General features: G+C 47.3%; 1 protein-coding gene across 2 annotated transcripts in view; it reads right to left on the bottom strand.

Moving 5' to 3' along the window:
* Positions 1 to 266: 266 nt before the first annotated feature.
* The window catches only part of LOC135549986 (ETS domain-containing transcription factor ERF-like), a 29,146-nt gene continuing 12,694 nt past the window's right edge, over positions 267 to 16,718 (bottom strand). Inside the window, exons 1-5 of one of the 2 annotated variants that reach the window (XM_064980403.1) lie at positions 11,855 to 12,047; positions 7,781 to 8,015; positions 5,977 to 6,089; positions 4,101 to 4,987; positions 267 to 3,993 (exon numbers count right to left, since the gene is read on the bottom strand). In XM_064980403.1, the coding sequence (XP_064836475.1) occupies positions 3,427 to 3,993; positions 4,101 to 4,987; positions 5,977 to 6,089; positions 7,781 to 7,812 (1,599 nt within the window). In that variant the 5' untranslated portion in view covers positions 7,813 to 8,015; positions 11,855 to 12,047 and the 3' untranslated portion in view covers positions 267 to 3,426. Of the gene's footprint in view, positions 3,994 to 4,100; positions 4,988 to 5,976; positions 6,090 to 7,780; positions 8,016 to 11,854; positions 12,048 to 16,718 lie in introns of those variants that run through there. The other variant, XM_064980402.1, reaches the window with a different exon arrangement.

Below are 16,718 nucleotides of genomic sequence, written 5' to 3'. Positions count from 1 at the left end.
CAGCCCTTAAAAGGGCCTGGGTAATTGTTAACCAAGGTGAAACCTTAGAATACAATTTTGAATCAAAAGGTTGACGTATCTCTGTGACTAAACACATTCACAACAGTGCGGCAGTAAAACGTGTCAAGGTGAAAGAAAACCTGCTCACAAATATAGTACAGCTCAGCAGGGCGAGGTCGAAAGGCATTACCCTGAAGCACCTGTAATGAATATAATACAACTCATGTGTAGCTCATATATTTAAAATAAAATACAAAGAAAGACACTTGTCCATTTTTACCTGTTTTAATTAACCCCGATTACAATTTAATTACAAATGAGGGGGACAAAATACAAGAGAAACAGAAGGTATACATGTTGCCTCATGGTATGGAGTCCTCTCTGTTTGAGTGTTAAGTAACCACTGAAAGGAGAGTGAAAGAAGAGTGAAAGGAGAGTGAAAGGAGAGTGAAAGGAGAGTGAAAGGAGAGTGAAAGGAGAGTGAAAGGAGAGTGAAAGGAGAGTGAAAGGAGAGTGAAAGGAGAGTGAAAGGAGAGAAGAGTAAAAGGAGAAAGAAGAGTGAAAGAAGAGGGATAACGACACCATTCAATGTCAAAACAATAGAATGTATTTCTTACCAAGTCTCCCCCCCCCCAAAAAAAATACATCTATATACACAAAGACCCAAAAAGATAATATTTCAAAACAAAGGTAATGTGATAGGATTATGTGAGCTCCTCTTTTCCATGTGTCCATAATTACAAATACAACTAGCTCAGTCGAAGTTAAAACTACTATTTTAGTTCAGCTAATAGTAAGATGGAGGAGTTGTCGTTGTCTGGAAAATACATACTGGAAATATAAAATACATACTGGAAATATAAAATACAAAACACGAGGGATTCAAATAGCCATGGAAAAGAGGTAGGCCCAGAGGGGTACAAAATAATCAAATAGTAAATAATGTTAATAATAATAACAATGACAGTAAATAATAATTTGGGACAAATAATAAACAGCAACGACGAGAGGGAAAAGTGGGAACATTTTTAGATTATTTTCTCTTGAAGCAACAAGGCAGCAGTCAGTTACAATGCAAGGCAGGACAAAAGACGTACTGGGTGGCTACGGCAACACCAACATCTGCATACAGACACCCACTGACACCATACTAGTGCTATGAACATACTCTTGAGTGAGTCTTTTGTTTGGGCCCGGCTCTTGTTGAGTTACAAAGGCTGGAGGGACCTAGACGGTACCCGCAGAGCGTCTTCTCAGATTAGGGGAACTTCCTCTCTGAGGTTTTGTGATGTCATATCCTGCATGGGCGAGGGTTGTTTCTTTGGTTAAGAGTTTTCCAAGCCTGAGAGACTAGTACGGGGGTGGGGGATCATGTCGCTAGTGATGTCACCTTCCTTTTACTCTAGGTTAACCCACATTACAGACCTCTCAGCAGACCAGGTCTACCTCAAACATGTACATATTCAGGTGGCGGAGTGTTACTGATGCATTCTCCTAGTATAGTTCATGGTCCAAGACAAAAGCTAAGTCCGGCCAAACGGTGGGTTCAATAGACAACAAAGGTGCCCTGTCCTTGTGTTTCCAGGAGAGTTTGGGTTGCTGAGAGGGGGTGAGATCCTGGTCGTAAACTTGGGGTTCGGGTGGGGGGGGGGGGACGATAACACAAGAATGTCTGTTCTTTAGTGATGGCCAGAAAAGGTAACCCCAAAATCTTAAAAGGTTTCCACGATGCAACATTTCTCCATTATTTGGTCATTTACTGGTCACTTTTCACCCACCAATCTTCAAGCCCCCCCAAACAGAACACTTGTTTTTACATTATAAATATTAAATGTGTTCCGATTCCACATGATCCCTTTCCAATTCAGCTCCACTGTCAAGAGAGGCAAGGTGAGAAGAGGCTCCCTCATATATATATATATATATATATATATATTATATGCCCGACAGAGTTATCATTAAAAATAGCATTTCCTGATTCATATCAAATTATAATTTTTTTAATTATAACATTTGTATTTAATATATTCAAATAAAATATGTGTAGTATTGGTTTTAGTCATTCAGATTCTGTTTCTTGGTATAAAAAAAGGCAAAGTGGCAGTCAGTGTATAAGGTCTGTGCCCACACCAACAGATTTCAGTACGGTATGCTTGAGGCTTCTATAGTGTGTAAGTGTGCACGTTATTTGGCCAGGGTAATTCATGTATAGTCACCTGTCAGCTTAAAAAAAGCACAATCTCAATTTGTCTTTGTTCAAAAAAAAAATGGGCTGCGTATTTGTAAAATACAGAAAATAAAAAGGAATTTAAAAAAATTTAAAATGTCACTAAAAGGCTTTGCATGAGCTCACCTCGGTCCTCGCATTCATTTCACGGTATACTTTTTTGGGGAGTGAGAAAAAAAATATATATTCGTTTCAGTTCAAGAACATTGTATATACAGAGGTACTTCTAACCTTCCGTTGCACCGCTTCTTCCCAAATACTGTCCTTCTTTCTTTTTTGAGGCGCTCTCTATGGGAGAAAGAAGCAGCTCCAACCAGTGGAACGGAGGAGACCTCTAAGATACTCTTTCAACACCATTCCAAGCGGACAAATTACCACTCTCCTTATAAGATTGTGCAAAAGTCATGTAGGGTCCCCACATTAATGGCCCCTAACATGTAGGGCCCCAACTTGAAGGGTTTTTGCTGCTCCACTTTCTGGACCCTGCCCAGTACATGAGCTGTCCATTAAGGCTTGGATGCACGCCATTTTGTTTTTTAGCCCTACGCTCAAGTCGGTGGGGGACGATGGTCAAAGAGAGAGCGCTGACTCGGACACAAATTCAGTCCTAAGTCTCTAAGTCAGTCCCTGTGATTAGACAGATATGGACAGGGAAGTCTCTTCGTTATGACTCCTGAGCTCCCTTCCCAGTCAAAGGAGATGGAATAGTTGACAAGAGTTGGTACGAGGCCCCTCGCTTACCTTTGCTTTGTAAACCATTGTACGTGAAGACAGGCACTTCTGTAATCTTTTTTCAAGTCTGTTGAAGATAAGGGGTGGGGGGGGGGGGATTCTTTCACATCTGTGTTGATGCATCTCGGAAAGGCAAAGGAGCTATGGGTGTTACTGGGAGATGTTGAGGTGAGATCGGAGGCACCCAAAGGCAGTGTACAGGTCTAAGGGATAGGCCCAGGGGGTCTTTCGTTTAGAGGGGGTGTCAGTATTAATTTGTGTCTATGACCATCTCTTAGTGTCTCAGTCACAGAATGCTGAGCTGTTTGTTAATGTTCTGGGTTTCATGTGTTGCAAATGGGAGTAAAAAGGCTTTTTGCCCAGGCACTTGTTTCTATGTGCATGCTTGGTTATATGAGTGAATGTGTATGTAGTTATGGGCATATGATTGTGTGTATGCGTGTCCACGGTTTGTGCGTATCCCTGCCTCAGCAAGCTCCATGGCTCTCCAGAGACAGCTGGGCTGTGGCTCTCTGCAACTCGGAGCTGGCCCTGCGCTGGGCCGGAGGGGGAGGAGCGCGCAGACTCAGGGACAGGCTTCTCCTTGGCCCCTCCCCATTCTCTGACTCCCTCCTTGCTGGCTCCACCTGTTTCTCTGCCCGCACTTTCTTGTCCTCGGCCTCATCGCGCTCGCCATCGGCCTCCATCTTCTGGTCCTCGCTCCAGCGGCGTTTGAAGCGCAGCTTCAGGGGGATGCAGAGGGTGCCGCCAGGGCTGATGGGAGGGCCTTGGCCCGGCTCGCGCTTCAAGGCCAACAGGGAGGGGGTTAGAGGGCCCATGGGAGGGGCGGCGGGGGTCTTGAACACGTCCTCGTCCAGGTCGTCCTCGACGATGGCGCCCAGGTTGCCGTTGGTGATGGCAGTAGGGGCGGTTCCGTTGGTGGGATGAAGGGGGGTGAAGACGTCTCCCTCGTCGTCATCAAGCAGCTCGTCCTCCTCGCTGATGTCGGTCACCTCCACCTCCTCATCGGACTCAACGTCGGAGACGGGCTCCACCTAGACAATAAGAGACAATAGATGAGTCATTGTTGAGAACATCTTTTTACATTAACAAACTGGTGGTTAGTCAGGCTAATCTTGATTCTGGTTAGGGATTGGCTCACCTTGATTTTTGGGCCCACTGAGGAGGAGGAGTTAGAGAGTAGTCCTGAGGCAGCGTAGGAGGAGCCTAGGCTAGAGGAGGAGCCCCCGATAGAGGAGGTGGAGCCATCCTTCTGTTTACGCCCCAGCGGAGGCGGCTGCAGCTTGAACTTGAAGGGTGAGGGGTGCTGCTCCTCCCCTTGGTGGTGGTGCAACGAATGGGAATGGGGCATGGGCGGGGCATGGTGGTGGGCTGTCATGGGCTTGTCAGGGGCGACAGAGGGCCTGTGGGGCTGGGGGACCACGATGTTGGGGTAGTGGAAGAAGGCTCTGGGGCTGAGGTGGTAGTTGTAGACACTCTGGTGGTGGGCCTGCAGGTAGCGCTTCATGTCGTCCGGGTTGAAGGAGAAGTGGGAGCCCAGCATGGGGCTGAGGGAGGGGGACGGGGTGTAGGGCAGGTGGGAGCCAGGGGTCATGGAAAGGGCCGGAGACAGGGTGGGGCCCAGGAGGCCCCCAGGGCCCGGCAGGGGGGACACAGGGAACGGGGACATGGGGTCACCATGGACCCTGTGGCCGGGCGGGGGGCGGCCTAGCCCACCAGGGCCTCCGTAGGCGCGAAACAGGGAGTCGTGGGAGAGGCGGGGGTGGAGGAGGCCGCGGAATGCCCGTTCAGAGCCCGTGCCGCCACGATCTTCACCCCCCACGCCTTCCTCCAGCTCAGAGTTGGTGGAGGTGCCGTCGCTGCAGTCGGAGACAGAGCCGCGGCCCAGGCGGCGGGCCACGCTGCTGAACATGCCCGGGCTGCGCAGGTCCTCACTGGGGGAGAGCACATCGGACGGGGTGGAGGGGGGAAAGCGGAAGTGGCTGCCCCCAGTCGGCACGGGAGGGGCGCTCTGAGGGACTCCCCTACCTGGAGAGAGACGAGTGAGTTAGAGACGGTAGGAATGAAACTGAGGTAATCAGAGAGTAAAATAAGAGAAAGAGAGACGAGGAAAACAGTAGAGGAAAAACAAGTGAGAGGCACTAGGTGACAGAAGGATGAGTGACTGAAAGTGAAACCAAGTAAGAAGCAGGTGAGTGAGAGCAAAAGTCACTGTATACCGAGAAACACACGGCTCACACTGGCCACGTGTTACATTCCACTTTCCGACGCTTCCACGCCAAATTGTGGCACACAATAAATTCTCGGCATCCTCGCCCGTGCCAAAATGAAATATTGGAAAGTTGTTCTTTTTTGCCATCACAAACATGGATCAGGTTGCTCCATTTCCCTAAAACCGCTGAGTGAGTTAACGTCGGAGAGGCATGGGTGTGTGTGTGTGACCGTTATATCAAAACACATGTCAAAACCTCGGAACCACATCACATATGGAGTATAATAAAAACATCACGCAGCAGTTATGCCACATGGCATCAGGAAGTGTGCCGTATTTCCACTGTGGTGGTTGTGATTACCGCTGGAGGGGATTTCAGGGAAAACACTTGGTATGAAGCGGATAAACACAGACGCCATCCTCGCTGCACTACGTAAACCCCATGGGGATGGATTCGTGTTTTAGCATTTAGCCCGCGCCATTACCAGTCAGTCGGTGTAGCGGTTTCCATTACAAAATGGCGCTACTATGGGTTAAGCTCTCAGGTCTGTATTAGCGTAGTCTTTGAAACGTTTGTAATTGGACAGATACATACAAATGAAATTTAAAAAAAAAAAAATCTCTAAATAACACGAGGACTTTATGGAAATGCTTTCAGAAGAGTGAAGACTTCCAAACGACGGACGCGCACGACGTATTCAGCTATACTGTGCTCAAACTGCTAACAATGTTGATGTCTCGGATCACTCTGTGCCAGTGATAGTCGCTGGTGGATTTTTAACCAGACTAGAGAGAGAGTACTGACCAGAACCCATGTCGATGAAGGGGTAGTTGACCAGCACCAGCTTGTTGAAGTTGAACTTGTAGGTGAACCTCTTCCCTTTGGTCTTGTGGAGGATTCTCTTGTTGTAGTAATATCTGTGGGGGGGGGGTTGCATGGTTACTATCCCTTTGTTCAATTTCCATGTTTAAATAAGGATTAAATGCATTCAATTACATGCTTTCCAGCATTACTGAGTGCATTACACAGAAAAACCCCCAAAAACGTGCAGTATCCATCACTGTGTAGTTGTTTATCTAAGGGTCTCATTATGTGCCGTAACCAACCGTGCCTCAATATGAAACGTAATGAGTAGACAGTGTAGTATACTACGCCTCTTGTAAGATGAGTTTTACCTCAATGAGACAAACATTTACAAACGACAGTTAAATAAACACACTGGGAAACTGATTCAGGTCTTGAAGAACTCCTGTTGCACTGAGTGGGAGGAAGTCCTCAGAGACTGAGTGCACTACAGTGGCTGCTGAACCAAAAGGCAGCTAGTTCTAGCCTTTTCATTGCCGATCCTCTCACTCAGTGTCCGCACTGACTCGATGAATGAAGGGCCTCTTCCCGATTGCCGCGACTCCAAAATTATGACTAGAGTGGGCTCCCACCTACACACTTGCTAAATGGCAGTGATAGTGGAGGGCTGCCTGGCGCTTGCTTTGATATAGACGATGTGAAGTGGAGACGGGAGGTTTGGACTGGAACATAATGTTCACAGGCGCAGAAAGAGGACTCGAACACGTGGGGGGGGCAGGATGTACCACGCGAGCGCCAACACAAGCACACACTGTGTGATACGGTGAGTGACTACTGGAGGGGGGGGGGGGGGGGAGAGAGAGAGAGAGCGAGCTCGGCGAAACATGCGGGGACACACAAGCTCACACATGGGCTGCGGTGCTTTGAAGAACATTTGAACTCACTTCAAACAAAGCACAAAGGGCTAACGTTACTACTGCCTGAATGCCACAGCTTTAAAGTACCACATTTTGAACACTAACGGAGCTCGTCGTCCCCGAATCAAAGCCTGAACCCTAATGAGGAAAGAACATTGCAGTCTTTCAATTACTTCAGAATGGAAAACTACTTTCATTGAAGAGTTTTACAACGGAACAATAGTACCAGAGGTTAGGGTCCGCCCGGTCGAGGAGACTAGTTTACTATAGAAACAAACCCAAGGCGCAGATGGGATGGAGGAGGACTGGCAGAGAAAGCAGCAGTGACGAGTCATTGGTAGGATGAGCACTAGCTGACCCACACCAACCTACGACTTGAAGGTGATGCTGACAAGCTGGTATGTGTCCAGCGCTGGCTGCTAAGTGTGTGCGTGTGATAGCCAGAGGTGTGTGCAATTGAGTGAGGGAGTGAGTACAGACAGAGGACTAAATAAAAGCTTGTCTTCCCACGTGTTCTGCAGGTGTGCGGGTTTCTAAAAAGACAAACGTTATCTAAATGAGCGGTCACATTAAAACGAGGGACCTTGACGTACGTCGGAGATCAACAAGTCGCGATGAGCCGCGCTCCCGCTTGCTCCTGCGCTCTCCTCCCCCTCTCATTGAAAGAGTAACGAGGAGGGAGCCACTCCAGAGCTCTCATTATTCCGGCCCAACTTAAATCAGCTAAAAGCGGTCTTCAAATGGAGAGATATTAGTTGGGTGTGTTAGAGCTCCTGGTCTAAGAACAAAATACCATTCAACCTGTATTTACACAGGTTTCTCCTACAATTCCATCCTACAATACCCAGAACCCCTACGTCGTAGTGACAGTTGTTCCCGTTTCTTACCGAAGCGCCCTGCTCAGCTTGTCGTAGTTCATCTGAGGTTTGCACTTGCGGGCGCCCCACAGCCGGGCCACCTCTTCGGGGTCCTTGATGACAAACTCTCCGTAGTCACCCTGCCAGGCGATGACTTCATGGTACTCCTCCTTCCGCAGCAGCTCCAGGATGAAGCACCACAGCTGGATCTGTCGCGAGCCGGGGCTCGACTCGGGCTTGTAGGCCCAGTCGGGGAAGGCGAACCCTGTTGACGGGGAGAAGGAGAGAAGGGGTTAGATGGAGGCATAGTGCTCATATGCTGGGGGTGGTGGAACATGGGGCTGAGAAAAGCAGAGGCAACAGGGAAAAGGCGGGTAGTGGAGAGTCGACAAAGGGTTGAAGAATGGGTAAAAAAAAAAAAATCATTGAATTGTGTTTGATTCCCATGTGGCGGGTCACAAGAAGATTACTAACTAAGTCACTTTGGATAAAAGGGTCTTACAGAGCTGTGCTGGGATCAGTGATTAAAAGCAAAGGAGGTTGGTTTTTGGGGTAAACTTGTGTTGAGTTTGAAATCAAAGCTGTACAGGGATTGGGCCTGGCGCGTTCATATCAGTTTCACGTTCGTCGTATATCAGCCTTGAGTACGAAGACAAAATAAAAGATAGAACGAGCATTAGACACAGAACATGTGAGAACAGTGAGAGTGAATATGTGTTTTAGCGAGGTAGGTTGTCCTTAAAAGACTCAACACCACTTCAACGCAAGGCCAGGCAGACTAGCAGAGACATAACCACACACACACACCCGCTTAGGACTAAATGTGCTCTAGCAACCAGGCTGAGAAAATCTCTCATAGAAACATATGGGCACAATACAACACATAAAAACGCCCTACGGAGTGCATACCAGAGATATTTATGGTTGTCATAGGAAAACATTAGGACATATCTAAAACACTAGAGTAAACACTTAGATAAAAACACAGTCCGCAATGCAGACATTGTCTCATTGAACCACCTGTTGGGCCAAAGTCCACATTTGTCACTATACATCTTCATTCCAGTTCAAATGCTGCTGCACCAGAATGACTGGGATGCCCATTGTCACTAAACCTCTTTGTAAAGGCGACACGTTAAAATCATGAAGGTAGATTCGATTTTGCAAGTCACCCAGTTAAAAGCCTATGACACGTGACTCATTCCGAGCAATAGGATAGGCTAAACCATTGAACTACTTCAATTGTCTCGTTTGAAATGACTAAACAATGAATGGTTTCTGATGGCCATCCGATGCGTCGCAGCCCATAAAGCATACGCATATCATTCCCACATCGTAGACGATAGGGCCCAGAGATCAATGGCGCCACTTCAGCATCTGTACCACTTGGGCAGATGCTGGCAAGCTGGTGCCAACGCACATGTAAAGTCCAGCAGGAACAGAGAACATGAAAGCAAGTGAGCAAATTGAACAAAACACACATGTACAGAAACGGTCAAAGTGGGCGCAAGAGTGCTCACACACACGAATAGCAGCAATGCCCACTGAGCGTGCGTCAGTGCTGACTCATGGCCTGTTCTTGTTTTGTCATTCAGCTTTCACATGGAGTACACGCCTTTCCCCTCCGCGCTGCCATCCCTTCCTTCGCTCCCTCTGACACCATCGCCTAGCAACAGGGTATTTTAGCTCTATAAATAAACACACCGAACAAAAAAAACTGTCATTCAATTAAAAGGTTCCTATTTTTTTTCAGAAAGTAGGTGGGGGGGGGGCTGAGGTAAGAGAGAAATTGGTGCGAAGGGGGCCAGGGAAGAGGCGTCAAAGGATAAAAAGAGACCATCTTGTCATCTGTGGTTTCACTGATGAAAGTTCACTGTTCCGCCGTCCATTAGCCGGCTGCCTTGGGAAAACGACACAGACATCCACCGGTGTCCAGCACATACAACGAATCTCCAACACTCACAATGCTGCTCCTATCTAGACAGGAGGAGTGAAAAAAAAAAGAGAAAACAAAACACAGCTATAACAAGCCTGTTTTCTGCTCTGTTGCGCTAACTACAAGTGGTCCTGGTGGGACTGCTGCTGGTCCTGCGGGTGACAGTAACTATGATAGGAATAACACACAGATAAACACGCTCATAGCGTAGCACCATAATAACACACGCGTGTGGTGTGCTGATACCTGGGACGACAGTCAGGTCGTTGGCCATAATGACCCAACGAACATCAAGCGTGTGAGGTCAGTAAGAAGGCACAGTTGTCCAACCATTCTCCCTGGGCCTTTAAGGGAAAGAATGGAAGGAGTAGTGACAGAAAGTGTATTTTTAGGACAACCACAAGAGAGCCTATTATTCGAGGAACCTGAATTTCCCTTCCAGCAGAACACACAGGATCTTCACACGAGAACCATTTTCATACAAAGCTTTCAATACAGCTACTTTTATTTAAAAAACGTCCCTATGATGTCATGTGTTTATAATAGTAGCTTTAATAATAACAGGTGTGCATTGTGCGCCAACTGCTCTGAGACCAGGGGCTCCGTCTCTTTCTCACCCTGTTCCCGCCATCAATTCCCCCTTTTCCCTCCCTTCCTCCTATTCTTTCCTGGCTCTATATTTAACTTCAGGAAAAAGGTTGGCTGGCCTCCGATTGCTAGTGATGGCTGTCTGGTCACAGAGATGGGTAGGTGAGGGCACGGGGGCGAATGGACTTGTTCTCCATGTGAGTAGAGCGTAGTCACTGGACTACACTCCATTGACTTTCAACAGGGACATGCCATGGTGCACTGTTATTGCGAGAGAGCGAACACTGTCAGAAAAACAAGCAAGCACAAAAGCTGCTTGATGCTAATAAGTGGATGCTAACGTTGACTCATGCTTGCATAAGGGCTAATAGTTCCCGATCCTAAAGACATGGCCATCAACACCAACTCATGATTTTATTTAACTAGGCAAGTCAGTCAAGAACAAATTCTTATTTACAATGACGTCCTGCCCTGGCCAAACCCCAACGACACCGGGCCAATTGTGCGCTGCCCTATGGGACTCCCAATCACGGCCGGTTGTGATACAGCCTAGAATCGAACCAGGGTCTGTAGTGACGCCTTAGATGCAGTGCCTTAGACCACTGCGCCACTCAGGAGCCCTAAAGCCAGATAGGTCCAAGTATTAAAAGTGAGAGAAGGGGGTGGCTTAATAAAAACAGGAATGAGACAGAAGAAAAGTAAATTAACATGTAGGAGAGAGAGAGGGGGGGGGGTATAAGGAGATGAGAAGAGTAAAGAAACTCTTGATATGCGATCGTCATCTTCACGTCAACAATCGTCAATGTTGAAGCTGCAGAGATGAAAGCGAGTTAGAATGCAACGGTGGTCGGACCGTTGTGGGGCCGGACTGCAACGGTGTAATGGATCCCGAGGTGCGCCGGGGCCAACTGTGCCCAGACAGAAACCAGACGCGTCTCGGGGGAGTTCCGTGCAGTGCAAGCTGTGATTAAAATCAGCCCTAGATGGTTAGACAGAGTGCGTGTTTGCGTCAATTTTCCTGCTATGTGAGGACTGTGGAGTATGAGTGCAGGTCTCGCCTCGTGTGGGGAGGACTCGGAGCCAGTGTTTATGAGCACGCCTGTGCAGGCTCTGCTCAGTCTCCACCCTCAGCAATAGATCCCTGGGACAGACGTCCTAAATACTAGTCTTGGAGACCTGAGGTTAGGAAATGGAGTTGTGTTGATCTCCATAATAACTTGATTTGTGCGTATATTATTAGCAACTAAAACAGCACTCATAATTCACTATAAAAGTATTTGGTAAACCTCAACCAATTTGAAGATCTGAGTAGGAATTGTTTGACCAGGCTTGACCCTTAACACTAGAACCACTAAAACAGTCATTGGGACTGCTCACAAATAAAATAAAATAAAGGGTTTTTAAAGTATAACTGCCATTTTTAAAAGGCATGCCCCACTCTGTCCTTGACTTTTCCTAAAATAAGTCTATATAACACACCATTGTTGTTAGAATCTTAATATCACAAACATAATTGAAGGTAACCAGTTTTAGGAGGGAATGTCATTTTGTGAATGGTTTTCCCTTTGTCCCTCCTTTACCCGACAGTAGGGCCTGCTCCTCTCCTCCCGACAGTAGGGCCTGCTCCTCTCCTCCCGACAGTAGGGCCTGCTCCTCTCCTCCCGACAGTAGGGCCTGCTCCTCTCCTCCCGACAGTAGGGCCTGCTCCTCTCCTCCCGACAGTAGGGCCTGCTCCTCTCCTCCCGACAGTAGGGCCTGCTCCTCCCGACAGTTGAAGATGCCGTGCCCAGCTGATAAATACCCTGATAGTGGTCTAAAACCTGAGCTACACCGGAAATTATTTCACAACAGATTAAATAAATGAAGTATGATGAATGAGAGAGGAGGAGAATGGGTGAGTTGATGAGCGAGGGGGAAGCGAACGACACATAATTATGTAATCACCAAATTGTGAATGAGCAGGGCGGGCCATTCTATTGAATCAGTCTACCTCAAAATGGTATGCACCCGTTATCAGTCCACTGAATCTAAGCCGTTTTAAATCGGTCTACTCGGAGTACACAGTGAGAGCGTGAGTAATGTACAAATGGCAAGAAGACCAAGACGAATGGATGTAACATGCTGCGTTAGGGTTGCTACAAAATCTCAATGTAAAACACTCAGATGGTAGGAAAGAAAGAAATCATGACACCTGATGATTTTATCTTCTTATTCTCAGCCTGAACTGACACCTCCGAGGCCTAAGCTCCAAAAAGAAAAAGCCAGAATGGTACACGTGCCCGTACCACCACCAAATTAAAACAGAGAGACAGGAGAGAGGAAGGGACGGCACTGTTTGGATAGAACCCGCCAGTGACAATGCTATGGCCCAATTGACAGCACAACATGTAATTGAGAGGGTAGGCGCTACATCTTAAGGGGAAAAAAACAAATATCCGTAAAGCGCTCACCAGCTTTTGTTGTTTATGTGACAACTGCCAACTGATACCATTGTGTGAAGATGCTCCAATTGGCTGAAAAACATTGAAAAGTTCACTGTTGTGATAGACAAATTCATTAGAAATGCCAGTATTGCTTTTATGCGGATTTGCACGATTTACCGAGCACACTTGTCGCTAATCATGATGTTTAGGCTACTGAGGTCATCATTTGACCAGGCGTCTTGGAGGTATGGGGCTTTTTTTTGTTATTGTAAATAAATAAAAACTGTTACCGCGTTCCAACACATATGCTTTCCGTTTCATAGTTGTAACAAAGGCATTCCAAGAATAAAATTGATTGAACACTGGGGTGTCACCCGATGCCGAGCAGTTCTCAGTGTTGAGGGAATGGTAGAATAGCAACCAAAAAAAGAACACTTAGAGAGGTATTTGCACACGCTTAATCGAAGCCTCATCATCCCAACGACATTAAGACTGCTGTGAACCATGTGACTTCATAGAGAGGAGAGCCAGTGACCTGGAGGTCCTGGAAGCGAGCAGAGGGGACATGGAGGATTGTCGGCTGGGTAAGCCTGGCTCAGTGCAGGCTTTTTCCTCTATGCTCTGGGCTTGTACTAAGAGGGTCATTTGCAAGACCAAATCAGGTCCGGCCCAAGTGAGAGGACGTCCGTGTATTTATTGTCTAAATCCCCACTACCCCAGAGAATCAAATCAAATGTTATTTGTTACATGCGCCGAACACAACAGGTGTAGTAGACCTTACCGTGAAATGCTAACTCTTTTTTTCTTCTTAAAACTGCATTGTTGGTTGAGAAAATATTTTCTAAAACTCCAAGTTAAATTTAAAAACGTTTTTTAAAGTAACAATAAAGAGGCTATATACAGGGGGTACCGGTATCGAGTCAATGTGCAGTGGTACAGGTTAGTCAAGGTAATATGTACATTTCAGTAGGGGTAAAGTGACTATGTATAGATAAACAGTGAGTAGCAACAGAGTAAAAAAAGGGGGCAAATAGTCCAGGTGGCCATTTGATGAATTGTTCAGCAGTCTTATGGCTTGGAGGTAGAAGCTGTTCAGGAGCCATTTGATGAATTGTTCAGCAGTCTTATGGCTTGGAGGTAGAAGCTGTTCAGGAGCCATTTGATGAATTGTTCCGCAGTCTTATGGCTTGGAGGTAGAAGCTGTTCAGGAGCCATTTGATGAATTGTTCAGCAGTCTTATGGCTTGGAGGTAGAAGCTGTTCAGGAGCCATTTGATGAATTGTTCAGCAGTCTTATGGCTTGGAGGTAGAAGCTGTTCAGGAGCCATTTGATGAATTGTTCAGCAGTCTTATGGCTTGGAGGTAGAAGCTGTTCAGGAGCCATTTGATGAATTGTTCCGCAGTCTTATGGCTTGGAGGTAGAAGCTGTTCAGGAGCCATTTGATGAATTGTTCAGCAGTCTTATGGCTTGGAGGTAGAAGCTGTTCAGGAGCCATTTGATGAATTGTTCCGCAGTCTTATGGCTTGGAGGTAGAAGCTGTTCAGGAGCCATTTGATGAATTGTTCAGCAGTCTTATGGCTTGGAGGTAGAAGCTGTTCAGGAGCCATTTGATGAATTGTTCCGCAGTCTTATGGCTTGGAGGTAGAAGCTGTTCAGGAGCCATTTGATGAATTGTTCAGCAGTCTTATGGCTTGGAGGTAGAAGCTGTTCAGGAGCCATTTGATGAATTGTTCCGCAGTCTTATGGCTTGGAGGTAGAAGCTGTTCAGGAGCCATTTGATGAATTGTTCAGCAGTCTTATGGCTTGGAGGTAGAAGCTGTTCAGGAGCCATTTGATGAATTGTTCCGCAGTCTTATGGCTTGGAGGTAGAAGCTGTTCAGGAGCCATTTGATGAATTGTTCAGCAGTCTTATGGCTTGGAGGTAGAAGCTGTTCAGGAGCCATTTGATGAATTGTTCAGCAGTCTTATGGCTTGGAGGTAGAAGCTGTTCAGGAGCCATTTGATGAATTGTTCAGCAGTCTTATGGCTTGGAGGTAGAAGCTGTTCATGAGCCATTTGATGAATTGTTCAGCAGTCTTATGGCTTGGAGGTAGAAGCTGTCCAGGAGCCATTTGGACATAGACTTGGTGCTCCGGTACAGCCTGACTAGGGTGGCTGGAGTCTGACACTTTTAGGGCCTTCCCCTGACACGGCCAGTTATCAAGGTCCTGGATGGGCGGAAGCTTGGCCCCAGTGATGTACTGGGCCGTACGCACTACCCTCTGTAGCGCCTTGTGGTCAGATGCCTAGCAATTGCCATACCAGGCGGTGATGCAACCAGACAGAATGCTCTCGATGATGCAGCTGTAGAACTGTTTGAGGATCTGAGGACCTATGACAAATCTTTTCAGTCTCATGAGGGGGAATAGGCATTGTCGTGCCCTCTTCACGACTGTCTTGGTGTGTTTGGACCATTCTAGTTTGTTGTTGATGTGGACACCAAGGAAGCTCTCGACCTGCTCCACTACAGCCCCATCGATGTGAATGGGGGCGTGCTCAGCCCTTCTTTTCCTGTAGTCCACAATTAGCTACTTTGTCTTGATCATGTTAAGGGAGAGGTTGTTGTCCTGGCACCACACTGCCAGGTCTCTGACATCCTCCCTATAGGCAGTCTCATTGTTGTCGGTGATCAGGCCTACCACCTACCACAGACACTGTGGGGCATGCTGTTGAAAGAAGTCCGCTCTGATTGGCTTTCTCTCATAGACAAGCATGCTGGCTGTGACATGGAAATGGGCCAATCCAGAGGGCAGTGGTCTGAAGGTGGGTTTCTGACTGGTCTGTCCAGACAGCCTCCCAGACGGGGTGGACCCAGATTGGCCTGTTTGCACAGTTGGCCCTTTCAGTCCCCTGTGGGTGACAAAGACGGAGACAGTCGTCTGGGCCCCAGGTTATTGGTGGTGGTACAGGGGCCTGGCAATCACACCATGGGGAGAAATGCAAGTGAGTTCCATTGTCTTAACTCATGTCAGTTTGTTATATCTTACCCCCTGCTCCTCTGGTATTTGTTCTATTATTTGAGACACACCAACTCCTGACTGTGCTCAGATTCTTATTCTGTATCATTCCGCCAAGGAGGGAGATTCATGATATGGTGCGCTAAAGTCGGCTTCTGAACGCAGGGGCATCCAGGCAGCACAGATTAGAGGTATGGCCTGTGCTCTGTTGGAGACAGACCGGGCTTTGGCCTCTGTAGACCACAGCAGTGTCTGGCTTCTTCTAAGCCAAATCGGTCTGTTCAAATCCTTAGACAGCGCACGCTACAAAACTTCACTTGGCGAGGTATGAAATCTCACGGCTGTGAGTTCGCAAAAACTCCAAGACTTGCTGGGTGATGGGAGAGATTCTGGAAAAGTAAGAGCAAACAGAGCAGGAGAAAGGTGACATGGAAGAGAAGGCCAAGAGCTAACATGGACACAGACATTCAGAAAGTCAGTGAGAGAAAGATCAGTAGGCCAAGACAGTAGTAGGCCAAGACAGAGCAGGAGATCCAGGAAACGTTAAGGGTAAATAAAGTGGACCAGGGGGGCTACAGGCAGTGGACCAGGGGACTAGAAATGGGGATGGGGGAGTAAAAGTCAGAGAAACAGATAGATTGCCCCGTTTAGAACATTCTGTGTTGTGGTGAGGTCTCCAGACAGTCTTTACTTTCATTTTTGTTCAGACAGCGGCTGACGACAACTTGGTGGCTCCAGCTGTGGGATTAGCGCACAGTCTACATCAGGGCTCCCTCCCCTAACCGACGGCTGTCGCCACAGCCCAGAATGAACCACCAAACCAAGGGAGCGAGATGAATCAGTCAGGGCCGACGCTGCCAATTCCTTCACTGACGGCTAATGCATATTTCATTTTCCATCTTTCCATAGAGACCAAAGGTCTTCATAGTCATAAGTAATAGTAGTCATGGTGGCAGTACTCTACGTGCTTCCACTCAGAGACCTCTTGTAATCAATAACTAGCTTCAAATTAACTCGATACAAAT

This window comes from Oncorhynchus masou, chromosome 12 (assembly GCF_036934945.1).
Source record: "Oncorhynchus masou masou isolate Uvic2021 chromosome 12, UVic_Omas_1.1, whole genome shotgun sequence".
Taxonomy (NCBI): domain Eukaryota; kingdom Metazoa; phylum Chordata; class Actinopteri; order Salmoniformes; family Salmonidae; genus Oncorhynchus; species Oncorhynchus masou.
The sequence above is the reverse complement of the archived record's forward strand: the minus strand, read 5'-3'. Positions and strand labels throughout refer to the sequence as shown.